The 17,224-nt window shown below is 37.5% G+C and overlaps 1 protein-coding gene across 1 annotated transcript; it reads left to right on the top strand.

Moving 5' to 3' along the window:
- The first annotated feature begins 3,343 nt into the window (after positions 1–3,343).
- Positions 3,344–10,967, top strand: wdr31 (WD repeat domain 31). The gene is made up of 10 exons (XM_053324938.1): positions 3,344–3,584; positions 4,183–4,254; positions 4,844–4,976; positions 5,530–5,604; positions 5,721–5,865; positions 6,667–6,767; positions 6,968–7,035; positions 9,626–9,767; positions 10,272–10,434; positions 10,692–10,967. The coding sequence occupies exons 2-10, from the start codon at positions 4,208–4,210 to the stop codon at positions 10,892–10,894; spliced, it is 1,077 nt and encodes a 358-aa protein (XP_053180913.1). The 5' UTR covers positions 3,344–3,584; positions 4,183–4,207; the 3' UTR covers positions 10,895–10,967.
- The last annotated feature ends 6,257 nt before the right edge of the window (positions 10,968–17,224 follow it).

The raw sequence follows: 17,224 nt of genomic DNA, 5'->3' as shown, positions 1-17,224 counted from the left end.
AACTATACATGGATGTAATCCAGTGGCAATATAGTAAAATGTCCTTTTGTGAATGATTCTGCCCTTGATTCAACACCAACTATTTTGATAATTGATTAATCGATTGGTGTCACTTTATTATTGGTCAGGACAAAACAAAACATTTGAAGACGTCATCTTGGGCTTTTTGAAACAATGATCGACATGTTTCACCATTTTACAGACCAATCCATTGATCGATTAATCTAAAAAATAATCAACAGATGAATCAGTTATTAAAATAATAATTAATTTCAGCCCTTAATTAATCTTGGCCACATGCCATTAATTTTTTTCTTTTTTTGAAAATACCACACATTTCTAGTTTAGTGACCACCTGGCAGAGGTCATGCTTGCACAGTCTGAGTGTGCAGATAACCGACTTAATATCATGTATACCTTTGTGCGGTTCATTGGCACTGTGATAACTATTCCCTTTGTGAATGTTTTATTCATGTTGAGACTAAGAGGTATCCACATTGTGATATTATTGTTGCAGACTTTTTTATTTCTTGAAAATGCAGAACTGTCTCTCACAAACACCAAATATATTATTTATATATGATTTATATTAGAATGCATTGCTTTTAGCTAGCGTGCCTATAGCTTGCAACGTCATGTTGATTTGAGTCTGTGTCTTAACAAAAACAAAATATTGTGGGGTTTATACATGTCCTACTTATAGCAGGCAATTAGGGTACATTATTGTAAGTGTCTTCAATTGGACCCCATCCATTATAACAGTTGAATCATCTGATCTAAAAGTCTTTAACAAACTGGGGAGTTGAAGCAGTTGTTAGCCGCATTATTCCAACATCAGGCCCATACACTTACCGACTGATAAAATGATAAGTGGATGGATAGATAAAAGGATGTTAGAGGCATATCACATGTCTTCAGTTCTTCCATTATGATCATCCCCACTGTTCTTGCTTTTTCCATAACTAACCATTATCATGCTCTCATTATGGAACGAAACTCAATCATAAGTCAAAACAATATTATGTAAGCTGTTTTGTTTTGGGGGTGGGTTTTAAGTGGGTCATGGGCCTACAGTGGACTTCTCGGGGCCTACAGTAATGAGAACAGTAATGAACTTGGGTCCCAAGTGACACAGTGAATTTCTCATTTGGATCTTGCATTTGGCTGTAGAATGAGCGCTGGTCTGCTAAATAGGCCCGTTTTTGTTTAAAGTTTTTGTGTTTAATGCAATCCTGAAAGTTTTGCAGATATTGTTTCTTGGTTGGTCACATGCTGCAGTCCACGTGCCTGACCGATTTACTGAGCAGCCCATATACCTATTCTTTATATGTTATGTGCCATCTAATCATTTTTTTACTCTCAAATATTGGTATCGGCATCAGCCCCAAAAAACCAACATTGGTTGGGCTCTAACCTGTGATGGCAATGACAAAGAATCCCCCCCCCCCCTTCTTTTTAGGTATCATGGAAAAAAGTGCACAAAATGTAAGTCCTAGTCAAATGAGATAATGGGTATTTCCAGAGCAAAGTTTATGACTTTTTAACATCATCATAAAAGATCTACATGATGATTTTATTGCTTTCTGCTGTGTGTGACATAGATCTCTATGTTATGTCCTCGTGACAGTGTAGGTGAGGCAAATGGAATTTGCACTATAAAGTCAGAGATAAGGGTTAGAGTGAGGTGAAGACATTCATGAGTTACTTTTGTTTTGCCTTACTGCACATATTTTAGTAAGTGAAGTACTGCAAATAAAAGCATGTCAAGAAGTCTTGTCCATTACACTGGGGAATCCAAAATAATGTGCTATCATAGACAACCTGAGGGCCTATTTTTATTATTTATTTTTCAGACAGGAATGTACAAAAATAGGGATTGTTTTACTGTCTCCAGTGTGTGTATGAAATAGTACAAGTAGTGAAACATGTACATGCAATAGTCATACATAATCAAATTTGGAAACTATTATCCATTGAGATAACATGTTTAATTTATAATTACTTTACTTTGTCATAGAATGACTGAAAAAGAGCAATTTGCAGAAGTCCTACTTATTTAAACTATTCTTTGTAAACAAAAAGTTACAATTGAGGTCACCTCACATAGGTATTGAGCTGTGTTGATTGTAACCTAACTAAGTGGCCCATTTAGACCATTTAAATGGGGACATGCCAGTGACTCAGTGCTTAATTTTATTCAGCACACTTGTTTAAATCATGAACGACTGTGTGCGTATCCCTGTCTGTTGGTTTAATCTTTCCTGTCTGTATCTACCACACTGGCAAAAAATCAGAGCCAGAGTGAAGCACATAAAAATATAAAAAGAAAAATGGTTAAATAGTTCTAGTAAAAGTAATGTTCGCTGTCCAGGGACCCGTCTGACTCGTCCCAGATTTGCAGCTTGGGGAGCCATGTCAACCTGTGACTGTAATGAAGGGCAACCAACCAGTTCTCTAGAGTGACATTCAGCCACAGGTCAGTAACATTTTAACCTGTCATGTGTTGCTCAGCATAATATTGTTTAAAGTAGAGATTCCACTTCCCAGTGCACCATGCCGATAGCTGAAAACCATGTAAATGATTTCATATTTTCTCGTATATTTCTTGGGATGGAAGGATTACTGATATCTACTAAATAATAGTTTCAGCCATTAAACTAGGAAGAATTAAAATGACACAAAACTACGGAACAATAGGATTTTCCTATGTCAGTGAACATTGCTGGGGCACAGACATCATTGAATGATGTACAGATGTGTTACAAATAAAGGAAAAACTGGTAGAGGTCTGAATGTTTTACCCCTACATTGAGGGGATCTTGTAGCTCTGTGTTGGCCCAACTCCTTACTAAGACACTTAACGTTTGTTTTACCTTTAATTTGTCACCCATCTGTAGGCTAGATGTACATTTTTACAGATCTTCAGGGACATTCTCTCAGTTTGGGGTGCAGGGATGGTTCTCTGTGTCTCAGGTTAATTCTGGCATGGGTATAGATATACCAATTAAATCACCTGTTCATAGAGATAAATCACATAAAACTTTCTGGGTCATTTCATCATCTGTGTAAAAAATAAACTTGAGTATGAATAGCAATACTTACTCACCTTGGACACAATCCCACAAAACAGTGCATATGTAATTCATGTGTTAGATTTGAAAAACATACACAGTAAGAAATTTAACAATCTGTTGTTTTTTCTTAAAAACTTTTATTTTGTAAGATATTATACTTTGGACTACTTCCTGCCTCATGTCACATGACCGCGTCCTCGCCTAGCTACGAGAAAGCGTCGCTCCATGGTCGCTACGGAGAGAGGGATGGGCTTTTGTAGTTTGTAGACACTTGTGTGCACTTTTTCCACGCAGTTAGGAGCGTTTACTGTCATGGCAAGTTGCAGGAAACGATTCTCGGTCGTTTCGATAACGGCTCTATCGAATTTAGACGTTTGTTCATTCACGTATAGGCGCTGTTAGTGCATTGTATCTATCCTGGCTGGCATGACCGAGAAAGATTAGTTAGCATGCTAGCAAGCTAGCCACACATCCTCAGCATCACACAGCGAGCACGCCTGCCAGTGACAGGTAAGATTAAAAAAAAGAAGAAAAAGTCCTTCTCTGCATGACTGTGTACCAGTACTCACCCATTATTTCTTCTACTATTAGTAACTCTGGTGAAAACCTCTTGGTGTTGTTGCATAATGATTGCCAGTACAGTTCATAGCAGGTGTTTTCGAGTGATTAATTCCTTGTGACAGTAATGATACGGCTCTAATAGGATTTTCGCCCTCTCCATCCTGTCGCTTGTTGGAGGAGTGCGGCAGGAATGGGGGGGGGGGATTTGCTATGTGTTCTCAGAAATACACTTTGAAAAACAACCAGACTGCAAGGAAAGCTGTAAAACTATCTCAGGCTTTTCAATCTGAATTATGTATCATAACAGCCAATAATGATAAGCCAGTGATTTGCGGTGGAACATGCACTGTGCTGTCGCTTTATTCAAGCTTAATGTGATTATATAGTTTCACTTACTGACCTACTGAACTTTTGTAAAGTAAGTCAGGTTGTAAATAGACTTAAGCCATTGCTCCTCAACATCACAGGTACAAAAAACATGGACAGACATGTAGCTTGTAAAAATAAAGCCCCTGAGAAACCTGGAATGTGTGTCTCTTTGTATTAGTGTGGTTGCAGGTTCCTAGGCAGACATGGGCAAACTACAGAGCAAGTTTCGCAAGAGGTCTGAGCTCTACAGGTGAGATGTGTCCTCTGCTGAAAACACTTACCATGTCCATGTTTCATATTCATTCTAATCAGGCTTTGAGTTTGTAGTCCATTCACACAATAAAATGTCAAAAGAAAGTATTATTAAAGATGCCAGTATGCATCCTAAACCCCTACATTTTGGGCTTTGTTTTTGATTATTATTGTCGGCAATGCAGTGCATAAATGAAATGGAGGATGTTCTTATATATATAAACTGTGCATAGGAGGTACATAGCTAAGGAAAATCTCCTGAAACAAAGAAAAAAAATCTATGAGAAAATATTTTGCTTTTTCTATGTAACGTTTGAAATGGGCAGGAGATGTCGATATTATGAAGATCAGTGTAGAACGTACTGTATAGTATTAGACTATAAGATTGTTTTAATTCATCTTAAGAAGGTTAGTTTTAGCAGTGTAGGCACTAATGTGGGAATAATACAGAGCTAAATTTAAGGCTGTTATTTTTACCAGCATTGATATTGAAGAAAAACAAATACATTTGTAATAATAAATAATCTTTATTTATATGTATATGTTTCATCATGTGTATTGATTCCTTACTGTTTTTTTCTGTGCAGGGCATCTCAGGGGGAGAAAGCAGATAACACCTTTGACAGTCAGGTGGTGCAGTATGAACCTGCACATCAAGGATGTGTCAACACTGTCACCAATCTCAGCCCAGATCTGTGTGTTTCTGGTGGAAGTGACCAGGTAAACTCATGCATGCACCTCACACTCGGCACAATCTGCAAAAGGCCTCAAAATTAGATTATTTACAGCGACTACAGCTGTTCAAAGGCCTTATCTCAGACGTTGTTTTAATTGATTGCAAATGTTTTTAACTTCACCGTAATCTTATCTGTTTATTTGTGTTCATTTATCATTTTATTTTCTTCAATTTACCTACCCAAAATTGTATTTCATTTTTGTTGTTGTTTCTCAACACCATTGTGTTCATAAATAAGTTTATTATGGACCAGCCAGTCTTGTCTCCAGAGATGTTCAGGTGGTAAATTCAACTGTGTAATGCTTTTCAAATAAAAGGAACTCATTAATATACTTTTGTTGTGATTTGGCGCTATATAATTAAAGATTGATTGATTGATTGATATTAATAATATTGTCCAATTTACATGGTTATATAAGTAGTGTGATGCACCATGTAGGCCTAATTCAAGGGAACAAATTAAAATAAATTGTATGTGTGTGTGTGTGTGTGTGTGTGTGTGTGTGTGTGTGTGTGTGTGTGTGTGTACCCCTGTAGACGGTGGTGGTCTATGACTGGAAACAAGGCCAGATGTGTCAGTCCTTCCAGGGTCACAACCGAGAGGTCTCCAAGGTAACGTCAATAGTGTGTGTACTGATAAAGGTGTGACGCTTGTTCAGAGCCGTCACACATTTCACATTTATGTACGCTCTGTTCTCCTCTTTATTCTACCTCCATCTTTCTGCCAGGTGGTGTGTTATCCAGGCAGTACATGGATCTTTAGTGCCTCACGGGACAAGACTGTTCTGATGTGGGACATAAACCAGGGGGACGAACCTATTCAGGAATATTGTGGGCATGAGTTGGTGGTCAATGGAGTAGCTATCAGTCCTGGTACATACAGTAAACACAGACACACAGACATAGACACACACACACACACACATACAGAATATTTTCACCCACTTATTTTACCAAAATACAGAATCACTTTGTAGGTAGCTTACTATCAAAAACAATGTATTTATTTATTTATCACTTACTTAAGCGCTTTCAGTTTTACTGTGTATTTCACATTATGAATATTAAAGATAAAGTAGAGCAACACTGCCATCAACAGCTCATCTCTTCTCTCTGCAGAAGACAGTCACCTGCAGACTTTGTTAAATATCTGTGTTTTATTAGCTGCCAGTCATCATAGCATTAAATATGCAAAAGTGGTGAAAAGCTATGCACACAACTGATAAAAAAACCAAACCCTATGGGTAACTGTTGGATGGACATTCCAGAGACATGTAAATTAATGTTTGTAAGGATCTTCACTGTCTAATCTTGTTATTGATCTAATTTAAGATGTGATGGAGACTTCTCAACAAGTTAATATCTGAACTGATCTCCTGTCTTGATGCTGCTACAGAAGATGAAGTAAAATATCAACCAGCTACAACATTCATTCCACATGTTTTGATTACTATGAACACTGGTACAGCCAGTTGGAAACAGTGGGTTATCTTTGGATTATTCTTTTTGGCAATAGGAACAATTCTTTCATGTTTTATGTTGATGTATTAAAATTGAATGTTTCTAACTATTTCAGAGCCTCTGTCTGTGATATAGTAATTTTATGCACATTGCCATATTTTAATTAACTGATCTGCACTGAACATGTGGAACTTTTTTTATTATGGTTTACAGAAGGGACAAAGCTGTGTACAGGTTCTCGGGACAACTGGATGTGTCTGTGGGACATTGAATCAGGAAAATGTGAACAGAGGCACAACATTTCAAGAAACCTGGTGAGAATAATATGGTGTGATTTTGTCTGTATGTACACAGCCTTTTACTAAATGTTGTTTCTAGCATGCTGACTTGCCTCAGGTGTGGACCTAAACATGAAAAATAATTAAATCAATAAGCCATTCAATCTGACTTGTACTTCCTCCGTTCATGCCCTGCAGGCTCTAAACTTTTCCACTTTCCTCTCTCGTCTGTTCAGGTGACTCATGTGTGTTGGGTGCCAAGCAGCTCCTCTATAGTCCAGACCTCTGAGGATAAGACCATAAGGTATAGAAAGATTTTGCTACTACAACTTCACACGGCAGTTTGAGCTCGAAATGATACATTACAGTAGAAGTGTATATGTGCCATCTGCAGCAAAGCAAGTATCAAAACTGAGTGGAAATCCACTTTGTACACCGCTGGTTGTAACACTTGTTTAGTTTATTGTCCGTTCATAAACTAATACTGGCAGAACATGTTTAGCATGACCTGTGCAAGTCAGTAGGTCGCATGAAAACATGAATTTATGCAGTTGTTGACAATTACTACTGTTATCAGGTGCAGTATAAAATCTTGAGATTGCGCCTGTTGTGCATTCTCTTTCTCACAGGTGACATGAGAAGGAGAATGCCCATATACTGCTAAGTGAAACATACAGTTCCAAGAAAAAGTATGTCAACCTTTTGAGATTACTTGGATTTCTGCATAAATTGGGCATAAAATGTGTTCTGATCTTCATCTAAGTCACAACAATAGACAAACACAGTCTGCTTAAACTAATACTGCACAAAAAATTATATGTTTTCATTTTTTTATTGAACACAACATGTAAACATTCACAGTGCAGGGTGGAAAAAGTATGCGAACCGCCTAGGCTAATGACTTCTCCAAGAGCTAATTGGAGCCAGGAGTCAGCCAACCTGGAGTCCAATCAATGTGATGAGATTGCAGGTGTTGGTTAAAGCTGCCCTGCCCTATAAAAAACATTTTTGAGTTAGCTGTTCTCAAGAAGCATTGCCTGATGTGAACCATGCCTCGCACAAAAGAGCTCTCAGAAGACCTACGATCAAGAATTGTTGACTTACACGAAGGTGGAAAGGGTTGCAAAAGTATATCTAAAAGCCTTGATGTTCACGTGTATACGGTAAGACAGATTGTCTACAAATGGAGAAAGTTCAGCACTGTTACTACTCTCCCGCAAGAGCACAGCCGCAGAATGCTCAATGAGGTGAAAAAGAATCCTAGAGTGTCAGCTAAAGACTTACAAAAATCTCTCGCACATGCTAACATTTTTGTTGACAAATCTACAATAAGTAAAACATTAAACAATAATGGAGTTCATGGGAGGACACCACGGAGGAAGCCACTGCTGTCAAAGAAAAACATTGCTGCACATTTGAAGTTTGCAAAAGAGCACCTGGATGTTCCACAGCACTACTGGCAAAATATTCAGTGGACAGATGAAACCAAAATTTAGTTGTTTGGAAGGAACACACAACGCATGTGTGGAGAAAAAAAGGCACAGCACACCAACATCAAAACCTCATTCTAACTGTGAAATGTGGTGGAGGGGTCATCATGGTTTGAGCCTGCTTTGCTGCCTCAGGACCTGCATGGATTGCTGTCATCGACGGAAAAATTAATTCCCAATTGTATCAAGACATTTTTGCTGGAAAACTGACCAGACCATCTGTCCGCCAACTGAAACTCAACAGAGGATGAGTGATGCAACAGGACAACGACCCAAAGCTTAAAAGTAAATCATCAACAGAATGGCTTAAACAGAAGAAAATACGCCTTCTGGAGTGGCCCAGTCAGAGTCCTGACCTCAACCCGATTGACATGCTGTGACATGACCTCAAGAGAGCAATTCACACCAGACATCCAAGAATATTGCTGAACTGAAACAGTTTTGTAAAGAGGAAAGGTCCAAAATTCCTCCTGACTGTTGTGCAGGTCTGATCTGCAACTACAGGAAACGTTTGGTTGAGGTTATTGCTGCCAAAGGAGGGTCAACCAGTTATTAAATCCAAAGGTTCACATACTTTTTCCACCCTGCACTGTGAATGTTTACATGTTGTGTTCAATAAAAAAATGAAAACATATAATTTTTTGTGCAGTATTAGTTTAAGCAGACTGTGTTTGTCTATTGTTGTGACTTAGATGAAGATCAGAACACATTTTATGCCCAATTTATGCAGAAATCCAAGTAATCCCAAAGGGTTCACATACTTTTTCTTGCAACTGTACATACTTGCATGTGATGTGATTTGTCATTTTATTTAATAAACCAGCATGTCAGCATGATTATGATTCATCTCCCTGAACTCATTGGGCCTTATTTACTAAGATCCCAAATAAAGTGTACTAAATTGAGTGCACAGTGCAATAGATTGCATGTCTTAATGGAGAGTTTGGATGAGCAGAAAGCCTGCAAGCGCAGAATGAAATTTGAACAGATCCTAGTGGAAGAGGTTAACAAATATATTGAGTTATAACAAAAACAAATATTACCAGAAAAATAATAAAATAAAAATATTAACACAGGTGGAAAAAATCTTGCACCATTGAAAGACGCAAGCCTCAGTGCGCTGCATTAGTAGTATTTGCATTCATTTTCTTTAAACTTGGATTAGGTATTGTCCCTGGCTTGACCTAATGAGATGTCACTGTAGTTGATTTGGTATTGAATTTTAAAATTAAGATAAGTCAAACAATTCTTCAGATTCTTGCTCTGATAAAATACAAGCACTTGCTTCACTTTCATCAGTGTCTCTTCTACTTTGTTTTTTGGATAAATCTTAGTTTTTGTGTGTAAAACTGTACATATACAATGAGTGTTTTTCTATAGTAATATGTTTGTGTGACTGCACAGGGTGTGGGACAGCCGTGCATGGCAGGTGACCAACACTTTCCCAGCCAAGCAATACATCCAGACCCACTGTGACGTTTCTGAAAATGGACACTACTTGGTGTCCAGCAGCAACGGCTTTGGAGGCCAGGGCTGTGAAGCCACGGTGAGACCGGTGGAGGTGTTTGTATAGAGGTGGTTGTTGGCTGTATAGGTGTGGTCGTACAGATGATACAGGTTGTCAGCTTGTTACCTACTTCCGTGGGATTGACTGAGTAGAAACTAGACAAAGCTTTACTGGAATAAACAATGTGAAATGAAATCAAAGAAAAAACAATTGGCCATTACCCTGGAGTACCTAGGTTTCCCTTGAGGGTTAAAGTCCACCATCTAGCAGTCTGTTTGGGCCCTGGTTTAGACGATGGGCTTTGCTTGTATACCGACCAGTTTTCTGTCTAAACTGTAAATATGGAGATATTAATCTGGTGCAGGCACACCTACTTGATTTGCTACCAGTGGTTCTGTAGTACAGTCTGTTGTAAAATAAAATATACATGATTATTAGAATGTTTTTGGCACAGTCTCAAATGTGTCCACTGTGTCGTTTTGATACTTTGTAAAAGTCTGACATCATCATTTGTATTGAGTGGAGTTATGTCTGTGTTACCAGCTCTGGGACCTGCGTCAGCCTGGCTGTAAGGTTGTGGAGTATAGAGGTCATAACCAGACCACAACCAGCTGTGTGTTTCTGCCTACACCTCCTGGTGGCACAGCTCAGGTAGCAACGTCCTCCCATGACTCCTCTGTCAAAATCTGGGACCAGAACACAGCAGGTAACACACAGAAAAACAAATACTGATACACACACACACACGCACATGCACACACACAGAATCTTTTCATCCACTTATTTTACCAAAATACAGAATCAGTTTGTAGATAGCTTACTATCAAAAACAATTTATTTATTGATTTTCACTTGCTGAAGTCCCTTCACTTTTACACAGATTTCACAGATACAGACACATTTTGTGTTTCTAACTCTCCTCCAACCCCTCTTCTCCCATCCCTCGGCTTCCTCTCTGCTCAGTTTGTTTAGGGACACTGTGTCTGGATGGTGCTGGTCCACTGATTGCTCTGGCTCCAACTGAGTCCTCCAGTCTGCTGTGTGCCAGTTTCAACAACGGCATCCATCATATTCAGGTGAGCCAGGGATCAAACCAGGCTCAGGGCTCTGGGGCAGGTTCAGGTGGAGCTGGCGGACTGGACATTAAAGTTGTGGCACGCTTCTGAAAGCCCAGAAGAGCTTGATGTGACCTGACCTGATCTGTGAACATCCATTGGTACAGTGAGCACTATCACTGGATGTGGATGTCATGTGGACATTTACAAAAAAAAAACAAAAAAAAAAACATATTTTGCTTTACTAGCTTGCCATACAGTGAAGAAAGACACAAGTGATTAGAGAGGAAAAAACAATGGGATAATAATGACGTGCATTGCACAAGGGATGCAGCTTTGTGCAGCAGAGCCACCTGGATGTACATCATGTCTCTTCCTCTGAGAAGTTGGTCTGTAGAGTAAGTTACCCATGAACTGAAGGGACTATACACACCAAAACTAATCTTGATTGGACCGCTGCCTTTTTGGACCAAGCCAGGCAACTTGGGGATTACTCTCAACTTTCTACTTCAACTAGGCGGGGCTGACTGGAGGCTTCTTGCACTTGTTGTGTTGCTTTTATTGGTGTTGCAGACTACAGCTTCATGGGAAATTTGAAATTGGCAGGAGTGGTAGTAAAAATTTGGAAACGCTGAATGAAAAGCAACTATTTGGTGAGGTGTCTACTTCTCATGAGTCTCAAATGAAATATAATTTTATACTACGTACGTGAGTACGTGATTTTCTTTTCCTGGATGTAATTTAGGAAGTGCAGTCAGACTTGAAGTCTTGTTTGTCAAACACTTGATAATTGTTTTTATCACCAAAACAGAGTAATGAAGAATATGTATATGTAACTGTTTATTAGTTGGTGCTGTACCTTTAACCTGTTAAGTGTTAGACCAAATGAATACTTATGACACAGGGCTGTACAAACATGCTTTGTTTTGAGGTAGAGTTCAGTCAATAAGCATTTTTAAAGATACAGATTTCAATATTTTTGAACTGAAGCTGCCAATAGCTGATGTCATGTGCCGTTTTCCAATATATTTAAATTTGAAAATTACTATGCAAAATAAATCCCAGAGTCACTCCCTTTTTGAAAAAATATTGTTTTCATAAATAAATGGGGAAAAAATATTATGAAGGAAAACAAAGTTACTCAACATTAAACATGCTAGTTACATCAGAAAGTGTTTTTTCAACATTGTTTCTAAAATGTAAGTGGCGACCATGCTATTAACCAGATATTTAACCACTTTTTTAGAATTAACAACCCAAACTTAATGTAGTTTAAGCAGCAAATGCTAATGTTAATGTTAGCAGCCTTAAATGAGTGAGCTTGGCAGCTCATTACATTCCTGCCTGTGCAGATAAAAATCAGTACGAGACCACGGTTTAAACATGTGTTCAGATTACTAAGAGAATTTCAACCACATTAAAGTCACATGATTTACTTTTTTCATGTAGACTTCCTCATGACCATCTTTCCCCCAAAGATGTGTAGGTTAAAGTTTCTCAGGGCTGAGACTCAATCATTTCAAACAATTCTCTGCAAATAGAGAACAGGTTGGCCAGGGGGAGGGTCACTGGTTGAATCATTGTCCCCTCAAGTGATTCCAAATGTACTTAACATGGATATTAAGGTGAGGGCATAAGAATGAGTTGTTGAACAGGCATGAAACAGTCAAAGTATCACAGGCTAGAGCTGAAACTCAATTAGGAAGAACATTCAGTCAACTATGATGTGTGGCTTTGTCATACGGTACTGAGGAGTCCACATTCAGACAGACGTTTTGGGAGAATCTGTTGTTCACTCTAAACATCACCAGTTTATTAGATTTTTTGTGTTTGTTTAATACTTTATGGTAAAGCAATAAATACAGCATTTTACAATGTCTGAGGAGTACATCTTTGTTGAAGCTTAATGTTTGACTTGGTCACAGCCTTATGTTTAATATGCTTACAATAATACTTTCATATTTGTCATATAACATTCATACTTTCAGTGGTGGAATGTAACTACAGTGACTACATACCAAGCATTTTACTGTACCTAGCACACATTTCAGGCATTTGTACTTGAGTATTTTCATTTTGTGCTACTTAATACTTCTACACAGCTGCAGGTCAGAGGGAGATATTGTACTTTTTTCCTTGCTTACATTTACCTTACAGCTGTGGTCACTGGTTACTTTACAGACTAAGATTTTACATACAAATATATGAGTTTATAAAATATAATAAACTACCAAACAGTATAAAACAGTTATAATAGGCCCTGTCTTGACCAACAGTAAAATGCTACTGACACATCATTGCATCAGTAATACAAATCCTATACATAATAGTGTGACAGTACAGGGGCCATTTGTCTGCATGGAGTGTTTTTTACTTTTGATACCTTAAGCACATTCATCATAGGAATGCTTATGTACTTTTACTTAAGATATATAATCAGACACATTATTTAAGAAAATGATATCTCATCTAGCACTAAATGCTTTCCTCATTTCCTTCAGTAAGAAAGAAAAGTACTGCAGACAAATCAAATCACTGATGGTATACCAGCTCAATCTGGGAGAAAAGAACATTAGAAATGTAAAAAAAAAAAGAGTAAATACTGCCCTCTATTCCACTAACATAACTGATGTCACTGTCACATTAGAGGTGTTTATGCTTGAAAGCTGCTCTGCATGACTTACATTTCCTATTAACAGTCAAAACTCACTGGAGGAAACTGGAGTTAATTGTTTTGCCAAAGGGCACCATGACAATCTGTTTAGAGAATGGACTCCTCCTGCCCAGGGTTTTTCCAACTGGCAGCCGTACAGTTACAGGCCTGTTTCTAATCTTTAATTCACTGTAACAAAGATGTTCTTGGCCATCACCTTGTGGTTCTTATCTTAGAACCACACACACACACACACACACACACACATATTCACAATAAATTATTAATGGAACAGAAAATGGAAGACTTTCAATCCTACTGCAGTGTTTAATTTATTCAAATCTGGACCTCATTTTCACTTCGTCACAAAGAAAATTTAATTTTTGCACCAACAGGTTTTCATAAACTCACACACGCATACAGAGTAGACAACAGCAGGCAGAACAGTTTGGCGCTCGTCATGTTACTGAAGTACAGAATTTTGTAAAAAAGGTCTAGAAATGTTGAAATAAAAAAAAATAAATTCAAATTTTAACAGATACAAATAATTGCCTTAAATAAAAAAAAAAAACATCATTGGCACAGCATGTCAGAAAAAGCAAGCTACATGTGAATAATAGGAACAAGTAGGATACAGTACATTAATAGACAGTTTCAACAATAAATATAATCTGTAAAATTCGTTCAAGTGCTGAGGTGTCAACAGAGACATCCATTGGCATCTTTCAACATCAATGCAGTGATGTCAATACAGCGTCATGGTATTTTGAGTCAAAACCTTGATCCTTTTGGAGCTTTTGGAATATTTTTATGTTGTATTTTATCTCAGAAACTGACATTTTTGTGGCGCTAGAAATAATTAAAACTATGTGAGAGCACTTGTGTGAATGTTAGGATTAACTGTGTAACTAATTCATGATTCTTTTCTTTCCAGTTTTAAGTGAAGTGCCCCTTCAAATTCTGAACCAGTACAGTATAGCACATATGTGTTTAACATTAATTATGCTTGACATGAAATACATTAATGAATGGAAAAGTCAGCCTGTTCAGATCAATCTAAGACCGCCTTAGTGGCAATATTCAATGGGATATCATGTAAAACATTCCTCAACTAACATACATAATTACTATTCACATTAACACCTTCATAAATCAGACATGCTGTTATTAGTAGAACATACATAAGTCATTGGAGATAGATTGAGGAGCCACAACACAAGACACCAGGATCGAACCCCTCTTTCACACAAGCTATTCTATCATATTTAACCATTGTACTGTAGATCTCTGAAAATGTTTCACTTTAGAATTTTCTTCCATCCCCCTGTTCTGTCAAACTAGTCTGAGTGCAAGGGTTGCTCTAAACATAAACATGTCAAAGATAATAGAAAGCATGGCTGTGATGATAGAATTAAAGAAAACACCTTAACGACACAGAGGGTTCGTGTCCAGTTGTCTTGTAATGTGTAACAACCCTCATAAGAATGATAATTTGATCTATACAGTACAGTAATCAGTGCAAATGTTGAAATAAGACTCATTAAACAAATATCCATAATATAATTGATTTCTCACTAATTGGTCAAATGAAACACTAACATTCAAATTCCCACAATCATATTTGGAAGCGGTTTCTACCTAAATTGTGAACAATATGTATATGATGTAATAATACAGGCATAAAAAAACATGTAACATGCAAGAAAATACCACATTACTTTGGTTGTGTGGGATTTACTGCAGCAGACAAACTATATGTCAGGGAAACATGAGAAATTGTTTTTCTTGTGGAGAAAAAAAATGGAGATATTTTCTGACTAGTGGTCCACATTAAGACAAACTGGATTCAGATACAGCATTGAACTGTTTTTGCACATCAAGCCATAAGTCCAAGATAGAGATGCAAGGCAAGAATCTAATGAGAATCTCAACTCAGCCGTTGTACTGGATGCATGAAAAAGCACACACATAATTATCAGAATATACAGAGAAGCAGCCACATACTCTCACACTTGAGAAACGTTAGGAAAGGGGCAGAAAATGCACCCCAAGAATTTCACACATACCGAGTGTCAAGAGTATAAATACTGGTTGGTTCTTTGGCCTCAGTGGTGTTAACTGTAAGAGCGCTCGCTGATCTTTGTAACCATCCTGCAATATTACTGACTTGTGTCCCTCTTTAGTCGAGTCTTTCTCGTAAGACACTGAAAGCAAAAACCTTATTTCCCACATTTGCACAGCGTTAGGGTCATTTGTATAAAAACAGGTTTACACAGTCCAGATTCTATAAAGTGAATTTACAATTTTACACTTAAACTGTGCAGAGGGAAATATGATTAGATTAAGATGTAAAGAAACACTAACAAAACTAATCTCTTCATATAGTACATGATGGGAAAATAAAAACACAAACTGGCTACAGTGATGCATACTATGTCTGAAGCACTGTTTTAAACAAGATGTTATACTGTATGTTTCCATGTAGCTGGTTGCATCTATCATTAGATTTTTATTAAGAGCAAAGAGTCAAATGGGCTGAACTGTATAGTCCCCTATAATTTCAAAGGCACTAGACCTAATTTAATCTGTCATTAACACAGTCAATCTTTAAAGATATTTTAAACCACTGTGATCCAACTCAAAACTAATTCATTCTTTTCTACTCCACTTTTGAGGATAATTTGCTTGTGCATTCACACATCAAATGATAAAAATGTTACTTGTACATTTTAAACTTGAGAGTCATTGTACAAATTGCTACAGTGGAAATTTCACACCAACATTAAAATGATGAATGACAAGCCTCTGAAAAGCTGTTTCATGTTCTGGACATGAATCAAACCTAGCAATTCCAACAAGATGCAAGAACACACACTGTGCAGCCATTAATCAATTAGTCATGTGAGTTGTGTCGACAATTTCAAACCATATCTGAAAACCTGTGAAGTGACTCAAAGAGACCAAGACATGATTTTAATATACTTGAAATCTCATTACCAATTCTGAATATTTGTTGGTTGAGTCCCTGAGATATTGTCTCCTGTCTGCATTTTCTCAGTCTGATAGTGACTTTTCAATACAGTGCTTTTCCATCCCACAAACCTGGAACGCACACAAATATTCTATACACACAAATGCGACCACTCACATACATACTCACAAGAAAAAGAGGTCCTGATGTCAAACTACTGTTGCTATGGTGAAGTGACTTAATGAAACAAACTAGATCTACATGATTTTAATGCATTTGGATGGAAAACTGAATAAATAAATCTTACTATGAATAACTATCCAACATCTTGAGGATTTTACATATGAGAATAAGAAACACGATGTTTGTAACCCGGTCCCCTGCATCATACACCCTTTCCTACTTCAATAGTTTCAAAAAAGGGAAAAATGTTTGTGGATAAGACTTTCAGAATTATCTCCCAGCATATTCACAAACATACATAAAATATGCTTCATGTTGTGCAAGCATTGACAATACTTATCAAAACACCAAAAATTTAACTCCAACTTTGGAGTTTCTCAAAAGTAGTTGAGGTGTAGACTGAGGGCTGCATTTAGAAAAAACATGGACATCTCTTACAGATGTGGCAAAAACCTTTCAAACCTTTGAGGTGCAAAAAATGAAAAAGTTGTTTGGTTGATTTATGACACTTCCTGGTCATCTGTCCACACTTCTGAGGATTTCATTTTTAGGTATCTGGAAACTAAAATCAACTCAAGCAGTAAAATACTGTTTTCAAATCTACTTTTGTCCCCATCTGACAATAGCGTTGTAA

This window comes from Scomber japonicus, chromosome 9 (genome assembly GCF_027409825.1).
Source record: "Scomber japonicus isolate fScoJap1 chromosome 9, fScoJap1.pri, whole genome shotgun sequence".
In the NCBI taxonomy this organism is placed as follows: Eukaryota; Metazoa; Chordata; class Actinopteri; order Scombriformes; family Scombridae; genus Scomber; species Scomber japonicus.
The sequence above is the reverse complement of the archived record's forward strand: the minus strand, read 5'-3'. Positions and strand labels throughout refer to the sequence as shown.

Coding starts and splice junctions, on each gene's coding strand:
- wdr31 (XM_053324938.1), top strand. CDS start 4,208: ATGGGCAAACTACAGAGCAAGTTTCGCAAGAGGTCTGAGCTCTACAG. Junction 5,605..5,720: donor ACAACCGAGAGGTCTCCAAG/GTAACGTCAATA, acceptor TCTTTCTGCCAG/GTGGTGTGTTATCCAGGCAG. Junction 9,768..10,271: donor GCCAGGGCTGTGAAGCCACG/GTGAGACCGGTG, acceptor CTGTGTTACCAG/CTCTGGGACCTGCGTCAGCC.